Genomic DNA, 22,315 nt, shown 5'->3' with positions numbered 1-22,315 from the left:
GTTTTAGCCTGCAGCTGTGTGGTTGGTGGGGTTGTTGTGTCTGCTGGCATCTCTGAGTGAGGACAGTTTGATGAAGATCCAAATAAAAATGGATTTAAATATTCTTTATTTGATACTGGATGAGGTTTGTCTGAATTAGAGGAGGAGTGTTTGACCTTTGCAAAGGTATGCGCTCTACCCAGTTCCATTCTAGTAGCCTAGTTCAGACCATCAGTTACAAAAGGAGCAACATGTTGTGTTGAAGAGGACTTCAGCCTAGTTATCGAGACCATCAACTCAATGGGAAACAACTGAGGTCAGAAATCAAGTGAAAGTATTCTAATTTATTCATACGCTTAAATACAATCAGGCACCTGTTTGCAACCAGTGGAGTCACCGCCTGCAGGTCATCAGAGAGACTGCAGGTTACTGAGGCCCTTCAGGTGCTGACGCTCAGCAGCTTCACTGTCCAACAACTCATCCTGTCATCGACCTGCTGAGAGTCGAACAAAGATGTTTTCTGATTTCCTGAACATCCTGTGAGCAAACCAACCACCAACCACCAGCCGCTACCCCACCCCCCTCCTCTCACACGCTCAGCCCGCCTTCTTCCTCTAAACACGCCAGCTGACAAGAAAAGCTCTCAGCTGGTGAGACTGCAGCCAAACGAGTCTGCAGAGACACGACTGAGTTCATCTGTGCAGACGTCAGGAGGCTCAGTGAGGAGGCTCAGTGAGGAGGCTCAACGAGGAGGCTCAGTGAGGAGGCTCAGAGAGGAGGCTCAGTGAGGAGGCTCAGTGAGGAGGCTCAGTGAGGAGGCTCAGTGAGGAGGCTCAGCGAGGAGGCTCAGCGAGGAGGCTCAGCGAGGAGGCTCAGCGAGGAGGCTCAGGGAGGAGGCTCAGCGAGGAGGCTCAGCGAGGAGGCTCAGCGAGGAGGCTCAGCGAGGAGTTTCAGGGAGGAGGTTCAGTGAGGAGGCTCAGTGAGGAGGCTCAGGGAGGAGGCTCAGTGAGGAGGCTCAGTGAGGAGGTTCAGGGAGGAGGCTCAGTGAGGAGGCTCAGTGAGGAGGCTCAGGGAGGAGATGCTGTCCGGCTGCTGGGTCCCGGTGCTGCTGCTGCTGCTGCTGCTGCCGGCTGTGACTGAGGCTCAGAGTGGTGACGGAGAAGCTGACATGGGTGAGAGGATCATTTAAAATGTATTTAGTGGCTTTAAAAGGACGAGAACATGTGATTTAGATCTAGAACGTTTCTAAAAATCGGTTCTTGTTCAGTCGCTGTGACAGTGCTGACTCCTCTTTAGTAAACTCATCTGTCACTTACTGGATCCACAAACATCATTACATGTTCTGATCCTCAGGACTGGGTCAGCAGGAGACTCTGACTCTGGGTCAGCAGGAGACACTGACTCTGGGTCAGCAGGAGACACTGACTCTGGTCAGCAGGAGACTCTGACTCTGACTCTGGGTCAGCAGGAGACACTGACTCTGACTCTGGGTCAGCAAGGACACTGACTCTGGGTCAGCAGGAGACACTGACTCTGACTCTGGTCAGCAGGACACTGACTCTGGGTCAGCAGGAGACACTGACTCTGACTCTGACTCTGGGTCAGCAGGAGACACTGACTCTGACTCTGGGTCAGCAGGAGACTCTGACTCTGGGTCAGCAGGAGACTCTGACTCTGACTCTGGGTCAGCAGGAGACTCTGACTCTGACTCTGGGTCAGCAGGAGACACTGACTCTGGGTCAGCAGGAGACTCTGACTCTGGGTCAGCAGAAGACTCTGACTCTGGGTCAGCAGGAGACTCTGACTCTGACCTCTGGGTCAGCAGGAGACTCTGACCTCTGACTCTGGGTCAGCACGGAGACCTCTGACCTCTGGGTCAAGCAGGGAGACTCTGACTCTGACTCTGGGTCAGCAGGAGACTCTGACTCTGACTCTTGGTCAGCAGGAGGCACTCTTGACTCTGACTCTGGGTCAGCAGGACTCTGACTCTGACTCTGGGTCAGCAGGACAGACTGACTCCTGGGTCAGCAGGGACTCGACTCTGGGTCACAGGGACACTGGACTCTGGGTCAGCAGGAGACTCTGACCTCTGGACTCTGGGTACAGCAGGAGACTCTGGACTCTGGGGTCAGCAGGACACTCTGACTCTGACTCGGGTCAGCAGGAGACTCTGACTCTGACTCTGGGTCAGCAGGAGGACTCTGACTTCCTGAGGTCAGCAGGAGGACTACTGACTCTGGACTCTGGGTCAGCAGGAGACTCTGACTCTGACTGCTGGGTCAGCAGGACACCTCTGACTAGACTCGGGGTCAGCAGGAGACTCTGACCTCTGACTCTGGGTTCAGCAGGAGACTCTGACCTGACTCTGGGTCAGCAGGAGACTCCTGACTCTGGGTCAGCAGGAGACACTGACCCTCTGGTCAGGGACTCTGGGCAGCAGGAACTCTGACTGACTCTGGGTCAGCAGGAGACTCTGATCTCTGGGTCAGCAGGAGACTCTGACTTGACTCTGGGTCAGCAGGAGACTCTGACTCTGCTCTGGGTCAGCAGGAGACCTGACTCTGACTCTGGGTCAGCAGGAGACTCTGACTCTGACTCTGGGTCAGCAGGAGGACTCTGACTCTGGGTCAGCAGGAGACTCTGACTCTGTGGTCAGCAGGAAGGACTCTGACTCTGACTCTGGGTCAGCAGGAGACTCTGACTCTGACTCTGGGTCGCAGGAGACTCTGACTCTGCTGGTCAGCAGGAGACTCTGACTTCTGGGTCGCAGGAGACTGACTCTGACTCTGGGTCAGCAGGAGACTCTGACTCTGACTCTGGGTCAGCAGGAGACACTGACTCTGACTCTGGGTCAGCAGGAGACTCTGACTCTGACTCTGGGTCAGCAGGAGACTCTGACTCTGACTCTGGGTCAGCAGGAGACTCTGACTCTGGTCAGCAGGAGACTCTGACTGGGGCAGCAGGAGACTCTGACTCTGACTCTGGGTCAGCAGGAGACTCTGACTCTGACTCTGGGTCAGCAGGAGACTCTGACTCTGGGTCAGCAGGAGACTCTGACTCTGGGGCAGCAGGAGACTCTGACTCTGGGGCAGCAGGAGACTCTGACGAACGAAAAGTTTCTTCAGCCGCTTGTGTGTAAACTGACTCGTCTACTGGAGGACAAAAGTTATTCTGCATTCAGTCTGAACAGGTTCCTGTTGTGGATGGATTGTGTCACATGTTGACTGATAATCTTTACACAAAGTGGACTAATTGATTAATTGACTGACCCTCTCCTCCTCAGAGCTCAGACTCAGCTGCACCTCCCACATCATGATGGGCAGGAACAGTGTGACCTGTCAGCTGGTTGGAGGGCGGAGCGACAGTGAGGATGATGAAGATGATGAAGCTGACGGCATCGAGAGAATGACAGCCTGGTAAGCCTGACATCAGTCGGTGCTGGTGACGCGTTCACAGGACTCACAGGAGACTGCTGATGACACGTGGCTCTGTTCTTGTTTCCACAGCTACGGGTGGAGAATGAAGGAGAAGAACTGTGTGGAGGGTTTCGGGAACACCATCCACTCCAAAGATCTGCTCACTGTTGTGGACTACAATGTGACAGCTCACCTGAAGAGAGGAGGCCAGATTTCAACCGTGGTCGACCTGAAGAAAATAGGTAACAGCTCCTTGTTCACCTGCAGGCTGAGCTCCTGAGGTGTGGTCCAGTAAACTGAGGCCATATCCACACGTACCAAAACAATCTTTTTTCCTCCGTCTTCCTTGGCATTGTTTCAAGAATATTTGCGTCCAAATGGATCCATTGAAAATAACTCAACACGCTGTAGTTCATACTCCAGGCCTATAGGTGGTGCTTGAAATTCACCAAAAACAGAGAAGAAGAGACAGAGTATGAGCATAAAGCTTCAAAGAAGTGCGTTTACAGGATCCATGTGGACGCCCTGAGACAGTTCCCTCTGAGCACAAACACGTTTCTGAGGATCCAGTGGAGAGACACAATGACGTCTCTCTAGACGTCTGTTCATCGTTCCTCAGTGACGTCCAGGTGACGTCTTTACAGCTTACAGGGATCGAAAATCTTTTACAGTGTTGTGAAAAGTGTTCTTTTCAACTTCAGATACAGACTTATGAAGAACTTTGTTTTGTTGCCTTTATCTGACCAAACTGCGACTGTTTAACAATGTTAGCATGTTGGTCCAGTACGCAGTCACTGGTACTGTCCAACGCTCTCATGTTGTTCTGTGACTGTGTGGCAAACAGCTGGTTCTGTTGTTGGTATGAGGACATGTTGGTCGCTGTCACCCTCATCATGGTCTTCTGGTCCTCTGTTGTGTCCCTGCAGTAAAACCAAGAAGTCCTCAGGTGTGGAACGTGACTTTCAACCAGGAGTCTAACCAGGCTTTCATTTATATTCACACTCCGTACCACAACAATTACCTGAAAGTAGACAATCAGCTGTTCCAGCTGCACATCTGGAACACGAGCAGCAGCATAGTAAGATTCTTTGACTTATGTGGCTTCTTCCTTCTCGGCGACGGTTGAGTTGTTGTTCACAGTTTGTTCCTGTTCGACCACAGTATCAGAACATCTCCTCATCAGACCACGCCATCCTGAAGATTAACATGGAGCGTCTCCAAAGTAAAGCACAGTACCAGGTCAGAGTTCGAGCCATACCAAGAGCCAAGAGTTCCCTGCAGGGTTCCTGGAGCGACTGGAGCGAGACGGTCAGTTTCTCTACTGCTGCTGGAGACAGTAAGTCAGCTTCTACTCGTTCTGCTTCTTGAGAAGATAAAAGAAAACGTCAGAGGAGAATAAAGACATTATTTACCTCCTGTCTCTCTTTTTACAGGTGAGGAGCACACAGAGACGTACACACTGATTGTGTGTCTCGTTCTCCTGGCGGTGGTGACTTCCAGTGTTGTTTTGTTCTGGAAGAACAAGTATGAAGTCTTTGTTTCCTCAGCAGATCAGAGGATCTCGTTGTGTGTCATATGTTATTGATTTTTTCTTTCTTCACAGAATACTTACCTTCATGTGGCCGAGCATCCCGCACCCCAAACACACACTGGTGCAGATCTGCAAGCCAAATAAAGTGAGTCCTTTACTGTGACGGTCATCCAAAGAAAATGCAGAGCATCAAATGTGACAGCTCCCTCCAGTGGCCGGGAGAGTTATGACTCTATGTCTGACAGGGTTTTAAATGCTGCTGTGACCGAGTGTTAAGGGAGTTGTCAGTATTTGAAGCATCACGATGCTTAAAGTCGTATTTGTGCCTCAAACATCATAACATCCATCCCATAATAACCTCCTGTGATATTTCCTGTCCGCAGGGCCTCCTGCTCAACTTCAAACCTGAGGTGTTCAGTGCTCTCAAGGTGTATCCAATGGAGAAAACAGAGGAGGAGACGGAGCCGTCGATCTCCGCTGCTGCTGCTGAAGACAACCGGTCCAATCCTGCCTGCTCCACCCACAGCTCTGACTCCTCCAGGAGCACCACCAGCGTTAGCACAGAGGAGCTGGAGCTGTCCGCCCTGCTGAGCAGGAGCTCCTCCGAAGGAGAGGACGGCCTGCAGAGCACCAGTCCGTCCCCCGTCCACGTCCCCCAGCCGGAGGAGAGACGTCACAGCCCTCAGCCTGAGTGCAGCGGTGGAGGAGATGAAGCTGAGGAGTCTGCAGGGAGCCAGCAGGAGGAGGCCTACGTCACCATGTCCAGTTTCTATCAGATCAAGTAGATCAGCAGGAGCAACAGGGACTGACAGACAAACAGAACCAGGACTTTATCAAACTTCTGAGAATTAATCTTCAGGATGCTTTCCAAAATCAGCCAGTCCAAACCTGATGATGTGAGAAGATACTGAGCATCAGTGATTACGGCCAATCAGAAACAACGATCGACTCACCTCTGCTGCGTGGCCTCACGCGGAACAATCCATACATGACATGACGTATTGTTCTGCAAAGGCACACAACTTTATTATTTATTGAAGTGTTTTTTGATAAAGCCTCAGTCTGTCAGCCTGTCAACATGAGACGTGTAGCAGTTTGATAAATGTTGGCTGTCGAGGTACCGACATGTAGCTTCTATTGTATTCTGTAGTTTTTGATTGTATCAAGTATATTTTCATGTTATTTACACATTATATACCGACAACCTCCTCATGAAGTCATCTGGAGTTGTCAGAGGAACTTTAGAGGATCAAACTAGTGTTTCTGTGTGTTTTACTACATATCACAGCTGATTGGCTCAAGTCTACCTGTCACAACCTGCCTGGAAGGAAGTCCCAAACCTTCTTTATCAGAATCAGATGGGTGACAGATCTCCTGTAAGCACTTCAAGAATACCTTCTTAAAAACTACCTGAACCCCCAGGAGGATCACAAGATCTCTTCAATGACTCTAACAACCAATTACAAGACAACTAGAACCCTTCAATAACCACATAAAACAGCTCCTAACTGACCAAAGCTTCAGTAGATAAAGAGAACTTCTACACTGACCATAAGAACAACCTTAGAAACCCTGGAACCTTCTCAAAGCACCATCAGATCCAGGACTGACAGGTGTCCTGGGACCGTCCTGTTCAGGTGTCCTGGGACCGTCCTGTTCAGGTGTCCTGGGACCGTCCTGTTCAGGTGTCCTGGGACCGTCCTGTTCAGGTGTCCTGGGACCGTCCTGTTCAGGTGTCCTGCCACCTCGAGCCGTCAACAGTTTCAGAGGATTTTTTGTTTTTGTCATTCAGAGCTCTCGTGTGTCTGCATCCAGAATGTTTCACTTATTCATGTTTTGCCTTTAATTTGTCGCCCGTCTGTTTCAGGATTAACTGTAATTATTGAAACATACAAGCAGCAACGAGGTCCTCCAAAAGAAAGCTGCTCATACCTGCACTGAAACTGTGGGAGAGGTCTCGGTGGGTCGGTTCTTCTCCGGGTTATGAAGAGATGTGGGTGTGTTGCTGCAGCAACCCGACATCAAACACACAAAGCTGCTTCTCAACGTGTCCGACACAACCTCACCTCATGTTTCCTGACAGCGATGCTCACGTCGATACAGAGCGTCGCTTCACTGTCTGATTGTAATATTTCACTCAGGATTCTACTCGTCTCAACACACTGTAAATATGACTGCGTGTCTGATTGTACCTGATACAGTGATTTTATTTAAACAAAGCCTTCAGTATAATGTTTCATATCAACGTACAATAAAAAAGACTTTTATAAAACATACCTGCCTGTAGTTTGTTTGTAGCTTTGGTGAATAAACGTTAATGAGAAGACAAACGGAATAAACAAACTGATCTTAAAGGAGTCATACTTTGTTTACATGTGGCGGACCCTGCCACCTTTCTGGCTTCCAACAGTGATCCGGGGTCTGATTTTCCTCTGAGATCAGCTTGTTTATACACAGATGGAGACAGTTTTATTACCTCATTAATATTGTAAATGTTGAGTCTCTGACTTTGAATTTCTTCTACAGAACTACACAGAGCAGCTCTAACATGATTTTTATGCAAAATGATTAAAGTCACTCTCTAAACTATGAAACTACGTTCATGTAGAGACATTTTCTAACAAATAAAAGCACAGAATGAGACGAGAGCTCCTTCACACATCCTAATGCTCATGATAATAAATGCATCCTGCTGGCTGGAGGGTCGTGTGCTGTTTCATGTCAGAGCTTCCAGGCGTTTTTCATCATGAGAATGAAGTAGACGTCGCTGTCGACGGAGGCGCTGACTCCACAGTAGTAGTTGACAAACTCCTCTTTAGTCACCTGTTGATCAGAGGAAAGATTTTACAACCTCACAACAGTCAGAATCAGACGAGTGTAAATCAAGAGTTCGACTAGGAAGAGAAAAGCAGAGAAAATGTCAGAGTGTTGATCAGACAGCAGCTGGTTTCCATCCACTGACAAATGAAATGTGTCAGAAGAATAAAAGTTCAGGAGAACTTTGTTTGTGAAGATACTGATTAAAAATTAACAGATATTTATACAGCTATAAAAAAAATCTTATTTGGATGGAAACAGCAGTGAGCAGTGTGTGTGTGTGAGAGACAGAAGGATGATTAACAGTCTGTAAAGTCTCTGAGCAGAAACACCGGCTACCAAACCTCTGACGTCTGTGTGCTGTATGGTTCATGAGCCTGATCATCTTCACGCATTACGTTAGTCTTTAGTCTTTGTGGTTTACTTTATAAACAGAAACCATACAGCACACTGCGCAGAAGGTTTCCACATGAGGCAGTGAGGACGTTCTGTGGGGAAAGTTCAGTTTCAGTCTTCTCCTCCTCCCACCACCGAACCAACAGCTCGTTTACCAGAACGACGCTCAGTCAGAGTTTCCAGGCATTTCTCATCATCACAATAAAGTAGACGTCTGTATCGATGGACGCGCTCACACCAGCATAATAATTCATAAACTCCTCCTGGGTCACCTTCAGAGAGCAACAGCAGCATCAATGCACATCACATCAATAAAGACAACGCTGCAGGTAACAGACGCTGACACGCTCAATGACCTGCAGACACTAAACATCAGCGCCTCGAGGAACAGCTCACCCAAACTGTAAACCCAGTCATCTCCTCCTCCTGAGGATATAAAGTCCTCATCTCCTCCTCCTGAGGATATAAAGTCCTCCTCTCCTCCTCCTGAGGATATAAAGTCCTCATCTCCTCCTCCTGAGGATATAAAGTCCTCTCCTCCTCCTGATGATATAAAGTCCTCCTCTCCTCCTGATGATATAAAGTCCTCCTCTCCTCCTCCTGATGATATAAAGTCCTCCTCTCCTCCTCCTGATGATATAAAGTCCTCCTCTCCTCCTGATGATATAAAGTCCTCTCCTCCTCCTGATGATATAAAGTCCTCCTCTCCTCCTCCTGATGATATAAAGTCCTCCTCTCCTCCTCCTGAGGATATAAAGTCCTCCTCTCCTCCTCCTGATGATATAAAGTCCTCCTCTCCTCCTGATGATATAAAGTCCTCCTCTCCTCCTCCTGATGATATAAAGTCCTCCTCTCCTCCTCCTGATGATATAAAGTCCTCTCCTCCTCCTGATGATATAAAGTCCTCCTCTCCTCCTCCTGATGATATAAAGTCCTCCTCTCCTCCTCCTGAGGATATAAAGTCCTCCTCTCCTCCTCCTGATGATATAAAGTCCTCCTCTCCTCCTGATGATATAAAGTCCTCCTCTCCTCCTCCTGATGATATAAAGTCCTCATCTCCTCCTCCTGAGGATATAAAGTCCTCTCCTCCTCCTGATGATATAAAGTCCTCCTCTCCTCCTGATGATATAAAGTCCTCCTCTCCTCCTCCTGATGATATAAAGTCCTCCTCTCCTCCTCCTGATGATATAAAGTCCTCCTCTCCTCCTGATGATATAAAGTCCTCTCCTCCTCCTGATGATATAAAGTCCTCCTCTCCTCCTCCTGATGATATAAAGTCCTCCTCTCCTCCTCCTGAGGATATAAAGTCCTCCTCTCCTCCTCCTGATGAGGATATAAAGTCCTCCTCTCCTCCTCCTGATGATATAAAGTCCTCCTCTCCTCCTCCTGATGATATAAAGTCCTCCTCTCCTCCTCCTGATGATATAAAGTCCTCCTCTCCTCCTCCTGAGGATATAAAGTCCTCCTCTCCTCCTCCTGATGATATAAAGTCCTCCTCTCCTCCTCCTGATGATGATATAAAGTCCTCCTCTCCTCCTCCTGATGATATAAAGTCCTCCTCTCCTCCTCCTGATGATATAAAGTCCTCCTCTCCTCCTCCTGATGATATAAAGTCCTCCTCTCCTCCTCCTGATGATATAAAGTCCTCCTCTCCTCCTCCTGAGGATATAAAGTCCTCCTCTCCTCCTCCTGATGATATAAAGTCCTCCTCTCCTCCTCCTGAGGATATAAAGTCCTCCTCTCCTCCTGATGATATAGAGTCCTCCTCTCCTCCTCCTGAGGGATATAAAGTCCTCCTCTCCTCCTCCTGATGATATAAAGTCCTCCTCTCCTCCTCCTGAGGATATAAAGTCCTCCTCTCCTCCTCCTGATGAGGATATAAGTCCTCCTCTCCTCCTCCTGATGATATAAAGTCCTCCTCTCCTCCTCCTGATGATATAAAGTCCTCCTCTCCTCCTCCTGATGATATAAAGTCCTCCTCTCCTCCTCCTGAGGATATAAAGTCCTCCTCTCCTCCTGATGATATAAAGTCCTCCTCTCCTCCTCCTGATGATATAAAGTCCTCCTCTCCTCCTCCTGATGATATAAAGTCCTCCTCTCCTCCTCCTGATGATATAAAGTCCTCCTCTCCTCCTGATGATATAAAGTCCTCCCTCTCCTCCTCCTGATGATATAAAGTCCTCCTCTCCTCCTGATGATATAAAGTCCTCCTCTCCTCCTCCTGATGATATAAAGTCTCCTCTCCTCCTGATGATATAAAGTCCTCCTCTCCTCCTCCTGATGATATAAAGTCCTCCTCTCCTCCTCTGATGATATAAAGTCCTCCTCTCCTCCTCCTGATGATATAAAGTCCTCCTCTCCTCCTCCTGATGATATAAAGTCCTCCTCTCCTCCTCCTGAGGATATAAAGTCCTCCTCTCCTCCTGATGATATAGAGTCCTCCTCTCCTCCTCCTGAGGATATAAAGTCCTCCTCTCCTCCTCCTGATGATATAAAGTCCTCCTCTCCTCCTCCTGATGATGATATAAAGTCCTCCTCTCCTCCTCCTGATGATATAAAGTCCTCCTCTCCTCCTCCTGATGATATAAAGTCCTCCTCTCCTCCTCCTGAGGATATAAAGTCCTCCTCTCCTCCTGATGATATAAAGTCCTCCTCTCCTCCTCCTGATGATATAAAGTCCTCCTCTCCTCTCTGATGATATAAAGTCCTCCTCTCCTCTCCTGATGATATAAAGTCCTCCCTCCTCCTCCTGATGATATAAAGTCCTCCTATCCTCCTCCTGATGATATAAAGTCCTCCTCTCCTCCTCCTGATGATATAAAGTCCTCCTCTCCTCCTGATGATATAAGTCCCTCTCCTCCTCCTGATGATATAAAGTCCTCCTCTCCTCCTGATGATATAAAGTCCTCCTCTCCTCCTCCTGATGATATAAAGTCCTCCTCTCCTCCTGATGATATAAAGTCCTCCTCTCCTCCTCCTGATGATATAAAGTCCTCCTCTCCTCCTGATGATATAAAGTCCTCCTCTCCTCCTCCTGATGATATAAAGTCCTCCTCTCCTCCTCCTGATGATATAAAGTCCTCCTACTCCTCCTGATGATATAAAGTCCTCCTCTCCTCCTCCTGATGATATAAAGTCCTCCTCTCCTCCTGATGATATAAAGTCCTCCTCTCCTCCTGATGATATAAAGTCCTCCTCTCCTCCTCCTGATGATATAAAGTCCTCCTCTCCTCCTCCTGAGGATATAAAGTCCTCCTCTCCTCCTCCTGATGATATAAAGTCAGGTGAAGTGTGGTAGTCCACAGAACAGTTCTGGAGCTTCACAGTCAAACAGAGTTGCAGCATTCTGCTTAAAAACAACTGAAGCAGCTGAGAGTTGATTTAAACATCAGAAGTCTCCATCAGCTCGTCTGCTGTGATCACTCACAGGACCTCCTAAGTGAACCCTAAAACCTCTTAGATAGCTGCTGCAACATCCTAACAGAACTAGAACAAACAGAATTATCACACGACCCTCCTGAAGAACAGAAGCCACCGACATGACCTCCAGATCATCCTTGGCGATTAGTATACTCACCTTTATGGACCCATAGAACCTCCGACAGAACCAGTAGAACCACTTACTTAATCAAGTCTCCAGCTACTTCAGTTGTTTAGGAGAACGCTGTGACGCTGCAGAACTGTTCTGGACTACAGAACTTCACCTGACTTCCATCGACATGGAGGGAGGAGATGATGACTGGGTTTTGTATTTTTGGGTGAACTGTTCCTTTAAGCTGCCTTTCGGTGTGTTTTACCTGTCCATCTTTGTCATACGGAGAATCAAAGCTGTCCAAGAACTTCCTGAACACCTGGTCCTCGGTCCACTCCCCGTTCTGATACTTGGGGTGGTACTTGGCGTTATAAACGCCCCTCAGGTCCTCGATGGTGATCACACCGTCGCCCGTCTTGTCCAGCTTCCTGAACGCCTGCATGACCACCTCCTTCCTGGCCTTCGACATCTGTGGCTGCAGTGAAACGATCATGGAGGATCAGAAACACGACATGGCAGTCAGCTGTGCAGTAACAGTGAGTACATTTACCCTCAGAGTGATGAGGAACTCATCGAAGTCGATGGTCCCGCTCCCGTCGCGGTCGAACTGTTGAAAGAGAGCCATGGCCTCTTGTTTCTCCATCAGGATGCCGTAGTCGTTCAGACCCTTGAGGAACTCCTTCAGGTCCAGAGAGCGGCTGTTGTCATCATCCATGATTTTAAAGGTCCTGACAGACAGAACAGGAGGAACAGGTTTCATGTTTCTGTACCACAGAGTAGAAACAGCTGCATTCTGCCTCTAACGTCAGGAGAGTGCCACATTTATCTCCTATCAACGAGTTTCATTATAATATGAACTGCTAACATGTTACTGTTAATATGTTTACTGCATTAAGTTCATTTTTCAGTTCAGCCACAAGATATCTTCTGTGTTTATTTGCATATATTCAACATTTGTTTCCTTCCATCAGGTTTTGTACTGCAGAATGTAACAGGGTCACAGTCGGGTTGAGGCATTGTGGGTAATGACGTGGCGTTGTGAGGTCATGTCAGAGGCATTATGGGTCAGAACACACGACTCCTGAGAAACAATATTGTACATGAGCTGATGTTACGTGTCCTCGCGTGGACATCAGGGACTTACTTTGCTTTTATTGTGGATGTTGTGGAGAGACTTTAGCAGCGAGCCGGAGCTGAAACACATCCGGAGCTGCTGGATGTGTTCATGGAATGTCTGTTTTGTTGCTGTAGTGTTGGTGTGTGCTGAAACATTATTCTATTGGAGCGGTGCAGCTACAGAACCAACACCGCTGTATAAAAGTACTCTGAAACAGGTAAAAGTTGTGCATTGAGACTCTTTAGTGAAGTGTAAAGTTAAATCAGAGGTAGTGATGTGAGCCCACACACGCTCTGTCAGTGATGATTATTATTGTAGATTATTTAACATGTCATTTTAATCTTGTAGCTGCTGCAGCAGAGCGATCAATATAATATGCTGTTCACTGTTTACTGTGCCTGAGGTGCAATGGTCTGCAGAATGATCCCCGCCTCCAGCTGTGATATGAAAGTGGCGGAGTAAAAAATAAAGCTCGTCATGGTGACTGATAATCAGCGGCTTGCCTGCTGCAGACGACAGTTGGTCAAAACACCAAGTCTGACACAATATTTCTTTTCTAGAAATCCTTTAAAGTTCCTTTACTGCTTGCAAACAAGAGTCACACATCAGCAGCACACAGACGGTGACTGAAGAGGCCGTCTCTCCTCTCCTCTGTCATAACCCTAAAACAATACTCATAACTGTAGCATACGACTGCACTGATCTCACCCAAAGCACCGCTCCCATTATCTCAACATCCGCCTCATGACACACAGAAGACTTCAGTCACTGTTGTGTGTCATCATCAACACATTTGTAGAACACATGTACACAGAGGAGGCCTCACAAAACTCCTTCAGGATGAGTTCTTTATGTTAATTCTCACTGCAATGAAGTACAAGAATAAATCTATTTATATCCTGCAACCACACGACTCGTGTCTGAAGCTAACAGACACAAGATTTCACTTAAAATACACACTAATGTTGCATCTACAATTGTTAGGTTTCATATGTAAGAATAACATTAAAATAATACGGGACATTATTATCACAAGCTGAAGCCTGTGAGTGAACCTGATTGTTGAGCAGTCGAGTTAACGCGGCGCTGTGACAGCAGCTGAGCATCAACAACAAAACCACAGGATCAGCAACAACAACACGGTGACGTGACAGTAAAAACCAAAGACATGACAACATCCTGCAGGCTGGAGAGCAGCGCGGCGCTCAGCTCCTGCATCACAGGAAGGCTGCGACCTCACACACACACACACACACACACACACACACACACACACACACACACCGTCAACACCATACACACACTGTATGCATGCGTTATATTTACTATTAAGCTTCACGATAACATCACTGAGTGTTTTACATCAAGTCAGAGATCTCTGTGGTGGAAATTCTTATTTAGAAGTGAACAAATAATAGATGATTCACACGAAGTCGTCTTTGTGTAATTCAATAAAGTGGTAGAAGTTAACCAGTTTGAGCTCAGCGACCTCATCAACCGAGCAAACCCTGGAAGAGACAACGAGTCACAGGTCAAAGCTCAGAGATGCTGAGAAAGGGAGAGGAAGTCAAACAGTTCACAGTTCGGCCAGGTCATCATTCACAGTGCTAAAGGTGCAAAAAAGCGTCAGGTTAAAGGTCAACGTGTGGAATAAACCGTGCAAGGTAACAACAATATGTGTGGTTACATGCAAATGATAAGTCTTGCTACTACATGATTTGATGCTTTAGATGCTTTGATACTAAAGGTCGTCTACACACCGTCCTGCGGCCACACACACACTGACCACAGAGCACATGTGGATTCATCCACCACTGAAATTAGTCCCGACAGACGCTGTGAGGGAGCAGCTGTCTGAGGGTACGACTGAGGAGGAGGAGAGGAGGACTTTATATCCTCAGGAGGAGGAGAGGAGGACTTTATATCATCAGGAGGAGGATTAGGAGGAGAGGAGGACTTTATATCATCAGGAGGAGAGGAGGACTTTATATCATCAGGAGGAGAGGAGGACTTTATATCATCAGGAGGAGGAGAGGAGGACTTTATATCATCAGGAGGAGGAGAGGAGGACTTTATATCATCAGGAGGAGGAGAGGAGGACTTTATATCATCAGGAGGAGGAGAGGAGGACTTTATATCATCAGGAGGAGGAGAGGAGGACTTTATATCATCAGGAGGAGGAGAGGAGGACTTTATATCATCAGGAGGAGGAGAGGAGGACTTTATATCATCAGGAGGAGAGGAGGACTTTATATCATCAGGAGGAGGAGAGGAGGACTTTATATCATCAGGAGGAGGAGAGGAGGACTTTATATCATCAGGAGGAGGAGAGGAGGACTTATATCATCAGGAGGAGGAGAGGAGGACTTTATATCATCAGGAGGAGGAGAGGAGGACTTTATATCATCAGGAGGAGGAGAGGAGGACTTTATATCATCAGGAGGAGGAGAGGAGGACTTTATATCATCAGGAGGAGGAGAGGGAGGACTTTATATCATCAGGAGGGAGGAGAGGAGGACTTTATATCATCAGGAGGAGGAGAGGAGGACTTTATATCATCAGGAGGAGGAGAGGAGGACTTTATATCATCAGGAGGAGGAGAGGAGGACTTTATATCATCAGGAGGAGAGGAGGACTTTATATCATCAGGAGGAGAGGAGGAGGACTTTATATCCTCAGGAGGAGGAGAGGAGGACTTTATATCATCAGGAGGAGGAGAGGAGGACTTTATATCATCAGGAGAGGAGAGGAGGACTTTATATCATCAGGAGGAGGAGAGGAGGACTTTATATCATCAGGAGGAGGAGAGGAGGACTTTATATCATCAGGAGGAGGAGAGGAGGACTTTATATCATCAGGAGGAGGAGAGGAGGACTTTATATCATCAGGAGGAGGAGAGGAGGACCTTTATATCATCAGGAGGAGGAGAGGAGGACTTTATATCATCAGGAGGAGGAGAGGAGGGACTTTATATCATCAGGAGGAGGAGAGGAGGACTTTATATCATCAGGAGGAGGAGAGGAGGACTTTATATCATCAGGAGGAGGAGAGGAGGACTTTATATCATCAGGAGGAGGAGAGGAGGACTTTATATCATCAGGAGGAGAGGAGGACTTTATATCATCAGAGGAGGAGAGGGAGACTTTATATCATCAGGAGAGGAGAGGAGGACTTTATATCATCAGGAGGAGGAGAGGAGACTTTATATCATCAGGAGGAGGAGAGGAGGACTTTATATCCTCAGGAGGAGGAGAGGAGGACTTTATATCATCAGGAGAGGAGAGGAGGACTTTATATCATCAGGAGGAGGAGAGGAGGACTTTATATCATCAGGAGGAGAGAGGAGGACTTTATATCATCAGGAGGAGGAGAGGAGGACTTTATATCATCAGGAGGAGGAGAGGAGGACTTTATATCATCAGGGAGGAGAGGAGGACTTTATATCATCAGAGGAGGAGGAGAGGAGGACTTTATATCCTCAGGAGGAGGAGAGGAGGACTTTATATCATCAGGAGGAGGAGAGGAGGACTTTATATCATCAGGAGGAGGAGAGGAGGACTTTATATCATCAGGAGGAGGAGAGGAGGACTTTATATCATCAGGGAGGAGGAGGACTTTATATCATCAGGAGGAGAGAGGGACTTTATATCATCAGAGGAGGAGAGGAGGACTTTATATCATCAGAGGAGGAGAGGAGGACTTTATATCATCAGGAGAGGAGAGGAGGACTTTATATCATCAGGAGGAGGAGAGGAGGACTTTATATCATCAGGAGGAGGAGAGGAGACTTTATATCATCAGGAGGAGGAGAGGAGGACTTTATATCCTCAGGAGGAGGAGAGGAGGACTTTATATCATCAGGAGGAGGAGAGGAGGACTTTATATCATCAGGAGGAGGAGAGGAGGACTTTATATCATCAGGAGGAGGAGAGGAGGACTTTATATCATCAGGAGGAGGAGGAGACTAGGGAGGACTTTATATCATCAGGAGGAGGAGAGGAGGACTTTATATCATCAGGAGGAGGAGAGGAGGACTTATATCATCAGGAGGAGGAGAGGAGGACTTTATATCATCAGGAGGAGAGAGGAGGACTTTATATCATCAGGAGAGGAGAGGAGGACTTTATATCATCAGGAGGAGAGGAGGACTTTATATCATCAGGAGGAGAGGAGGACTTATATCATCAGGAGGAGGAGAGGAGGACTTTATATCATCAGGAGGAGAGGGAGGACTTTATATCATCAGGAGGAGGAGAGGAGGACTTTATATCATCAGGAGGAGGAGAGGAGGACTTTATATCATCAGGAGGAGGAGAGGAGGACTTTATATCATCAGGAGGAGGAGAGGAGGACTTTATATCATCAGGAGGAGGAGAGGAGGACTGAGCTTTAGTTTTTGGGTGTTCAAGTTATTATAAAGTTTTCACTTATAGAGGAATAAAGATGATTCACAAAATTCACTGCCACTCTGTTTTTTTGTAATTTTTCATACACTAAATATTTTCATACGGATATAAGTGTTTATTCTATTTCTTACCTTTTTAATTATTTTGTTTATTTTTCACTATTGTTGTTCTTTACAATACTACTGTCCTTTTGCTGTCCCTGTTTGTGGGACAATAAAGGTTCACTGATTCTGATTCTGAAGATGAATGCGACACAGTTACGTCCACCATCGGAGGACCGACGTCCAGCAGCAGTTTGTTCTCCTCTTCATTGAACTCACTGACTGTCCTCATGTGGACTCATTGAAACGATCTGATCGGTGCTGTGGAGCTCACCTGCCCAGACCTTTGATACCAGACGATCCTCGGGCCAGGCACTGCAGTCTGAGTCTCTCCACCGGGTCAGAACATTCTGACAGCCGTCGCTTGGCGTCCATCGCCATCTCTTTGTCGTGTCTCGACGTCCCGGCCATCACTGACGCCAGCAGCAGGAGGTGATGGTTGTTCACAGAGCTGAGCAGACAGAACTCTGAGTGGAAAAAACACAATAATACTCTACATAAATACTTTTACTATTCATACTTTAAGTACATTCTGCTGGTTTGCTGTTTGAATGTGTTTACACACCGTGGCATTTCTACCTGACTTACATGAAATATCTGAGTCCTTCTGCTGATGATTGGCTGAGATATCTTGATACTGCAGCGACGTTACAGTTACTCTAAGTAGTTTGTTTCCGGGTGTTTTTCTTCAGAGCCTCGTGCCAACAGGAAGTTGTGTGTGAAGAACATGAAGATAAAAACAACAATATTAATAAATATGTGCTGAGCTCGATCACGTCACGTCTCTGTCCTCAGCTGGAAACAACAACCAGGAAGTTTGACTCCAGTGATCCGCGGTTACTATGGAGACCTACTGTTCTGTCCTGTGATTGGCTGTTCGGAGCCTAATGAGCTCAGTGAAAACTTTATCAATAAATACTACTAATACGACTAAAAACCTGTATATCTTCAGTTTTAGTCGCAGTAGCTACTTGGACCACTGAAGACAAGTCCAAACACTTGGATTCATATTTCAAACCAGGAAGCGTTTCAGTGAGTCACGAGTCAAATGTTTGTTAGCTAACGTTGCTAACGGTGTTAACGCCTGCTGTGGTTGCTTCACATTAAAAGTCGACCACCGCCTTCAAATTAAGACGATTTTATTCTAAATTATTATGAAACACAGGAAGTGTTGATGATCATTCACGATGCGCAGTAAATGATATCTGATGAATAATAAGTGTTACACATGGAGTCATGTAAAACATCGGACAATAACTGCTGCTGCTTTTAATAACCAGTTCAGTTAAATTCTACATTCTGTATGTTTTTAATTATATATTATTTTGTTTGTATATCTCACTTGCCTAATTTCAAATGTGAGTCATTCTAATACTGTACAAGTGCAGCAGACGTCACTGTCTGTAACATGTTTGTTTTACTCCATGTTTTATTTAATTTTGGCTCTTAAAACTATCCATAAAATATGTTGTAAACAGGTTCTGGATATAATGTCTTTTTTTAGTAATCTTTTTTTTTATTTAGTCTGAAGCGGAACTAAAAGCCTCCGCACTTCCCTTGTCGGAGCTTTAGAGCGTGGCACCCAGCGGAAGTAAACAGTAGCAGCTAGCAAGCATTAGCTGGCTGTGTGTATGAATGAAGTGAAGACGGTACTGAGTCACAGCGCAGCTCATTATTGAATGAGTAATTAAAGAACAATGAGTTCAGTTGAGAGTTTGAGAGAGTTTGTCAACGAGCGACTAACTGCTGCTGCTGAAGAAATATTCAGAGTTTTTAAAACAACTATCGTCCAGTACGAGGAAGAGATCGATCGGCAGCGCGTCATGCTGGATATCTGCTGGAAACCCCAAGTAAAGTTACACAGGATAGGTGAGTAAAAGTTTCTTATTTTAATAACACTAATGTTCAGAGCCCTGGAGTGGCCACAGAGGGGGACATATGCATCGCAGCCACGTTTCACTACATGGAGCGAACATACGAGTGTTTCCCTCGTTTTGGTTCATTCCACTCCGGGACTCCGGAGGTTCTGAGTGTCCGCTGCACGGCTGGGCTCCGTTCTATAGAAGACCGCGGCGAAACTCCGCTCAGAAAATGATGATTTTACACACAAAACGTTCCGAAACATGTGAGGAGCACTAAAACTCAACAGAAAGAGGTGTGTCTCATTCAACCTGTTAGGAAGACATTTCGGCATTGGTTTTGAGTCAGTGGGTCACATGACCTGGAAGCTATTGGGAAAAAATTACATTTTACATTAACATTATTGACAGATATAAGGAACACTAAAGTCCATATAACAAACTTTATGAGTATTTCTACTTCTCAATGCCCTTGTAAATGAGGGTTGCCTCTCAATGATCTCTGGAGGATAAATAAAGGTTGATCGGTTGATTAAATATGGTGTTTCTCAACAGTTTGTGGAGTGGGATAGACTTGTATCCAGATGGAATGTCAAGAAGCCAAGGGCTAAATATAAAACTCTACAACTCAAGAAAGAATATGGAGGTATGGGGCTCCCATGCTTGTTGGAGTATTATTATGCAGCACAGCTGAGGCCTCTTATATGCTGGTGTGACCCGAGCTACTCAGCTAGGTGGAAGGAACTAGAGCTGGCAATGACTGATAAGATCCCACCCCAAGCTATTATTTCTGATGAAACATTAGTCAAATACCTGTTGGACAGAGAAAACCCATTGATCATTTTGTCCCTGAAGGCAACTCAAAAACTGTGTAATATACAGAGAGTATCATAACTGTTAAGATGGTGCGCCTTTGACAATGATTTTCCTTCAAATGTGGATGATGAAAGATTCAGTGTCTGGGTTAAGAAAGGGATCACAACTTACTGCACTCTGACACAAAAGTTCCCTCATTTGGATGGAATTATGTTGGAAGAGTCTGGTACGTTTCTTTGTCAGGATCGACATAGAACTTCTAATTCAGGCTGCTGGAGGCAATGTCAGGCCAACGATGCATATCACTATCACATATTTTGGTCTTGTCCGATGCTGGATGCTTTCTGGAAGAATATCCATCAAACTTTAAAGGAAGTATGTATGGTGTTCCCTTTAGATTTGATGTCTTGTATGTAATATTGCACAAGAGATAAACTCGAAGGACAGGTCCCGTATGATACCTCTGCTGGCTGCAGGTAAAAAAGCTATAACCTGCATGGTTGAAACCCAAATCTCCCTCAAACAAGGACTGGATAGACATAGTCCATCATATATACAGCATGGAAGAATTGACATACTCCCTTAGGGCGCAACAAGATAAATTTACCAATATATGATTGAGGTGGACTGACTTTATTAGACTTCAAAGACAAGATCTTACATGAGACATATGTGTGATGTAGCTTGAGTATAACCTTTCCTCCCAGTTGATGTAATTGTATTGTTCATCCATTTATTAAAGGGACAGTTTGTAACGATTTAAGTAATTTATTAACTCAAATCAACGTCTTTGTTCATAAGTAAGTCTTCATTGGTGTACAATTACCTCTGCCAACTATATGACTTATCCTCCTGAGCGAAGAATTACCGATCTGAATATACACAGCACGGGCAAGCTCTATGGAGGCCGCCATGTCTTTCCGGTTTTAAAAAAACTATGGACTGCTGAGAGGGACACAAAGCACTACGTGGTACTATGTAGTAAGGATACGCGCATTTTCGCTCAGAGCTAGCTTGACTGCGGAACTTAGAGGGAGCTCAGCGAAAGCGCTCGTCACTAACAATAACAATAACTAACTAACTACATCTTGACCTCATTACTTGAATCAGTAGAAATACTCGACGCTGTTGGGAAAGAGTCCATATTTTGAAAATGAGTTTCTTGTCCGTCAGCGCCACCGTAGCTTCCGGAACGTCTCCAACGTCTTCAGAACGGGAGGGGCGAGCACAGGAGTGTTGCAATGTAGAACCTCACAGCTAGATGGCGCTAAATACTTGATATATTACACATTGTCCCTTTAAATTTATCCATCCATCTTCTTCTGCATTATCCGGGGCCGGGTCGCGGAGGCAGCTGCCTGAGCAGGGACACCCAGACTTCCCTCTCCCCGGACACTGCCTCCAGCTCTTCCGGGAGGATCCCAAGGCGTTCCCAGGCCAGCCGAGCGACATAGTCACTCCAGCGTGTCCTGGGTCTTCCTCGGGGTCTCCTCCCGGCGGGACATGCCAGGAACACCTCCCGAGGGAGGCGTCCCGGGGGCATCCAAAACAGATGACCGAGCCACCTCAGCTGGCTCCTCTCGATGTGGAGGAGCAGCGGCTCTACTCCGAGCTCCTCCCGGGTGACAGAGCTCTTCACCCTATCTCTAAGGGAGCGCCCCGCCATCCTGCGGAGGAAACTCATTTCGGCCGCTTGTGTCCGGGATCTTATTCTTTCGGTCACGACCCAAAGTTCATGACCATAGGTGAGGTTAGGAAAACAGATTAGAAATATTCAGAGTTTTTAAAACAACTATCGTCCAGTACGAGGAAGAGATCGATCGGCAGCGCGTCATGCTGGATATCTGCTGGAAACCCCAAGTAAAGTTACACAGGATAGGTGAGTAAAAGTTTCTTATTTTAATAACACTAATGTTCAGAGCCCTGGAGTGGCCACAGAGGGGGACATATGCATCGCAGCCACGTTTCACTACATGGAGCGAACATACAAGTGTTTCCCTCGTTTTGGTTCATTCCACTCCGGGACTCCGGAGGTTCTGAGTGTCCGCTGCACGGCTGGGCTCCGTTCTATAGAAGACCGCGGCGAAACTCCGCTCAGAAAATGATGATTTTACACACAAAACGTTCCGAAACATGTGAGGAGCACTAAAACTCAACAGAAAGAGGTGTGTCTCATTCAACCTGTTAGGAAGACATTTCGGCACTGATTTGGAGTCAGAGGGTCAGATGAGATGGACGTTATTGGGAAAAATTACATTTCACTTAAAAACATTAATGACAAATATTAGGAGCAGTAAAGTCCATATAACAAGGTGTGTCCTAATCACCCAGTGTATTAATACAAC

The 22,315-nt window shown here is 46.5% G+C and overlaps 2 protein-coding genes across 6 annotated transcripts; one reads left to right on the top strand and one right to left on the bottom strand.

The window, feature by feature from the left end:
- Nucleotides 1-640: 640 nt before the first annotated feature.
- Nucleotides 641-7,200, top strand: il7r (interleukin 7 receptor). 4 transcript variants are annotated; one of them, XR_003986201.1, is made up of 9 exons: nucleotides 641-1,151; nucleotides 3,263-3,395; nucleotides 3,486-3,637; nucleotides 4,322-4,473; nucleotides 4,557-4,731; nucleotides 4,829-4,919; nucleotides 4,999-5,071; nucleotides 5,310-6,539; nucleotides 6,636-7,200. XR_003986201.1 is itself a non-coding variant. In XM_030435737.1 (9 exons), exons 2-9 carry the CDS (start codon nucleotides 1,058-1,060, stop codon nucleotides 5,709-5,711), a joined length of 1,272 nt encoding a protein of 423 aa, XP_030291597.1. In that variant the 5' UTR covers nucleotides 641-1,005; nucleotides 1,045-1,057; the 3' UTR covers nucleotides 5,712-7,200. The 4 variants fall into 4 exon arrangements, 2 of the variants coding, with proteins under 2 accessions (XP_030291597.1, XP_030291596.1); XR_003986200.1 differs by having other exon boundaries at nucleotides 6,612-7,200; XM_030435737.1 differs by having other exon boundaries at nucleotides 641-1,005; nucleotides 1,045-1,151; nucleotides 5,310-7,200.
- Nucleotides 7,110-18,407, bottom strand: capslb (calcyphosine-like b). Of its 2 annotated transcripts, XM_030435765.1 has the most exons (6): nucleotides 17,884-18,407; nucleotides 17,570-17,762; nucleotides 12,222-12,399; nucleotides 11,937-12,146; nucleotides 8,295-8,411; nucleotides 7,110-7,749 (listed from the first exon to the last, which is right to left on the bottom strand). In XM_030435765.1, exons 2-5 carry the CDS (start codon nucleotides 17,704-17,706, stop codon nucleotides 8,310-8,312), a joined length of 627 nt encoding a protein of 208 aa, XP_030291625.1. In that variant the 5' UTR covers nucleotides 17,707-17,762; nucleotides 17,884-18,407; the 3' UTR covers nucleotides 7,110-7,749; nucleotides 8,295-8,309. The 2 variants fall into 2 exon arrangements, with proteins under 2 accessions (XP_030291625.1, XP_030291624.1); XM_030435764.1 differs by lacking the exon at nucleotides 8,295-8,411 and having other exon boundaries at nucleotides 17,884-18,400.
- Between the last annotated feature and the right edge of the window lie 3,908 nt (nucleotides 18,408-22,315).

Source organism: Sparus aurata, chromosome 12 (assembly GCF_900880675.1).
Source record: "Sparus aurata chromosome 12, fSpaAur1.1, whole genome shotgun sequence".
NCBI classification, from domain to species: domain Eukaryota; kingdom Metazoa; phylum Chordata; class Actinopteri; order Spariformes; family Sparidae; genus Sparus; species Sparus aurata.
The sequence above is the reverse complement of the archived record's forward strand: the minus strand, read 5'-3'. Positions and strand labels throughout refer to the sequence as shown.

Bases quoted from the DNA above. Each gene is read 5' to 3' on its own strand.
- capslb (XM_030435765.1), bottom strand. From the start codon at position 17,706: ATGGCCGGGACGTCGAGACACGACAAAGAGATGGCGATGGACGCCAAG. The intron at 12,400-17,569 runs GTGAGCTCCACA...TCTGTCTGTCAG, and splicing joins GGTATCAAAGGTCTGGGCAG to GACCTTTAAAATCATGGATG. The intron at 8,412-11,936 runs GTAAAACACACC...TGCTCTCTGAAG, and splicing joins CGTATGACAAAGATGGACAG to GTGACCCAGGAGGAGTTTAT.
- il7r (XM_030435737.1), top strand. From the start codon at position 1,058: ATGCTGTCCGGCTGCTGGGTCCCGGTGCTGCTGCTGCTGCTGCTGCTG. The intron at 4,732-4,828 runs GTAAGTCAGCTT...CTCTTTTTACAG, and splicing joins CTCTACTGCTGCTGGAGACA to GTGAGGAGCACACAGAGACG. The intron at 5,072-5,309 runs GTGAGTCCTTTA...TCCTGTCCGCAG, and splicing joins AGATCTGCAAGCCAAATAAA to GGCCTCCTGCTCAACTTCAA.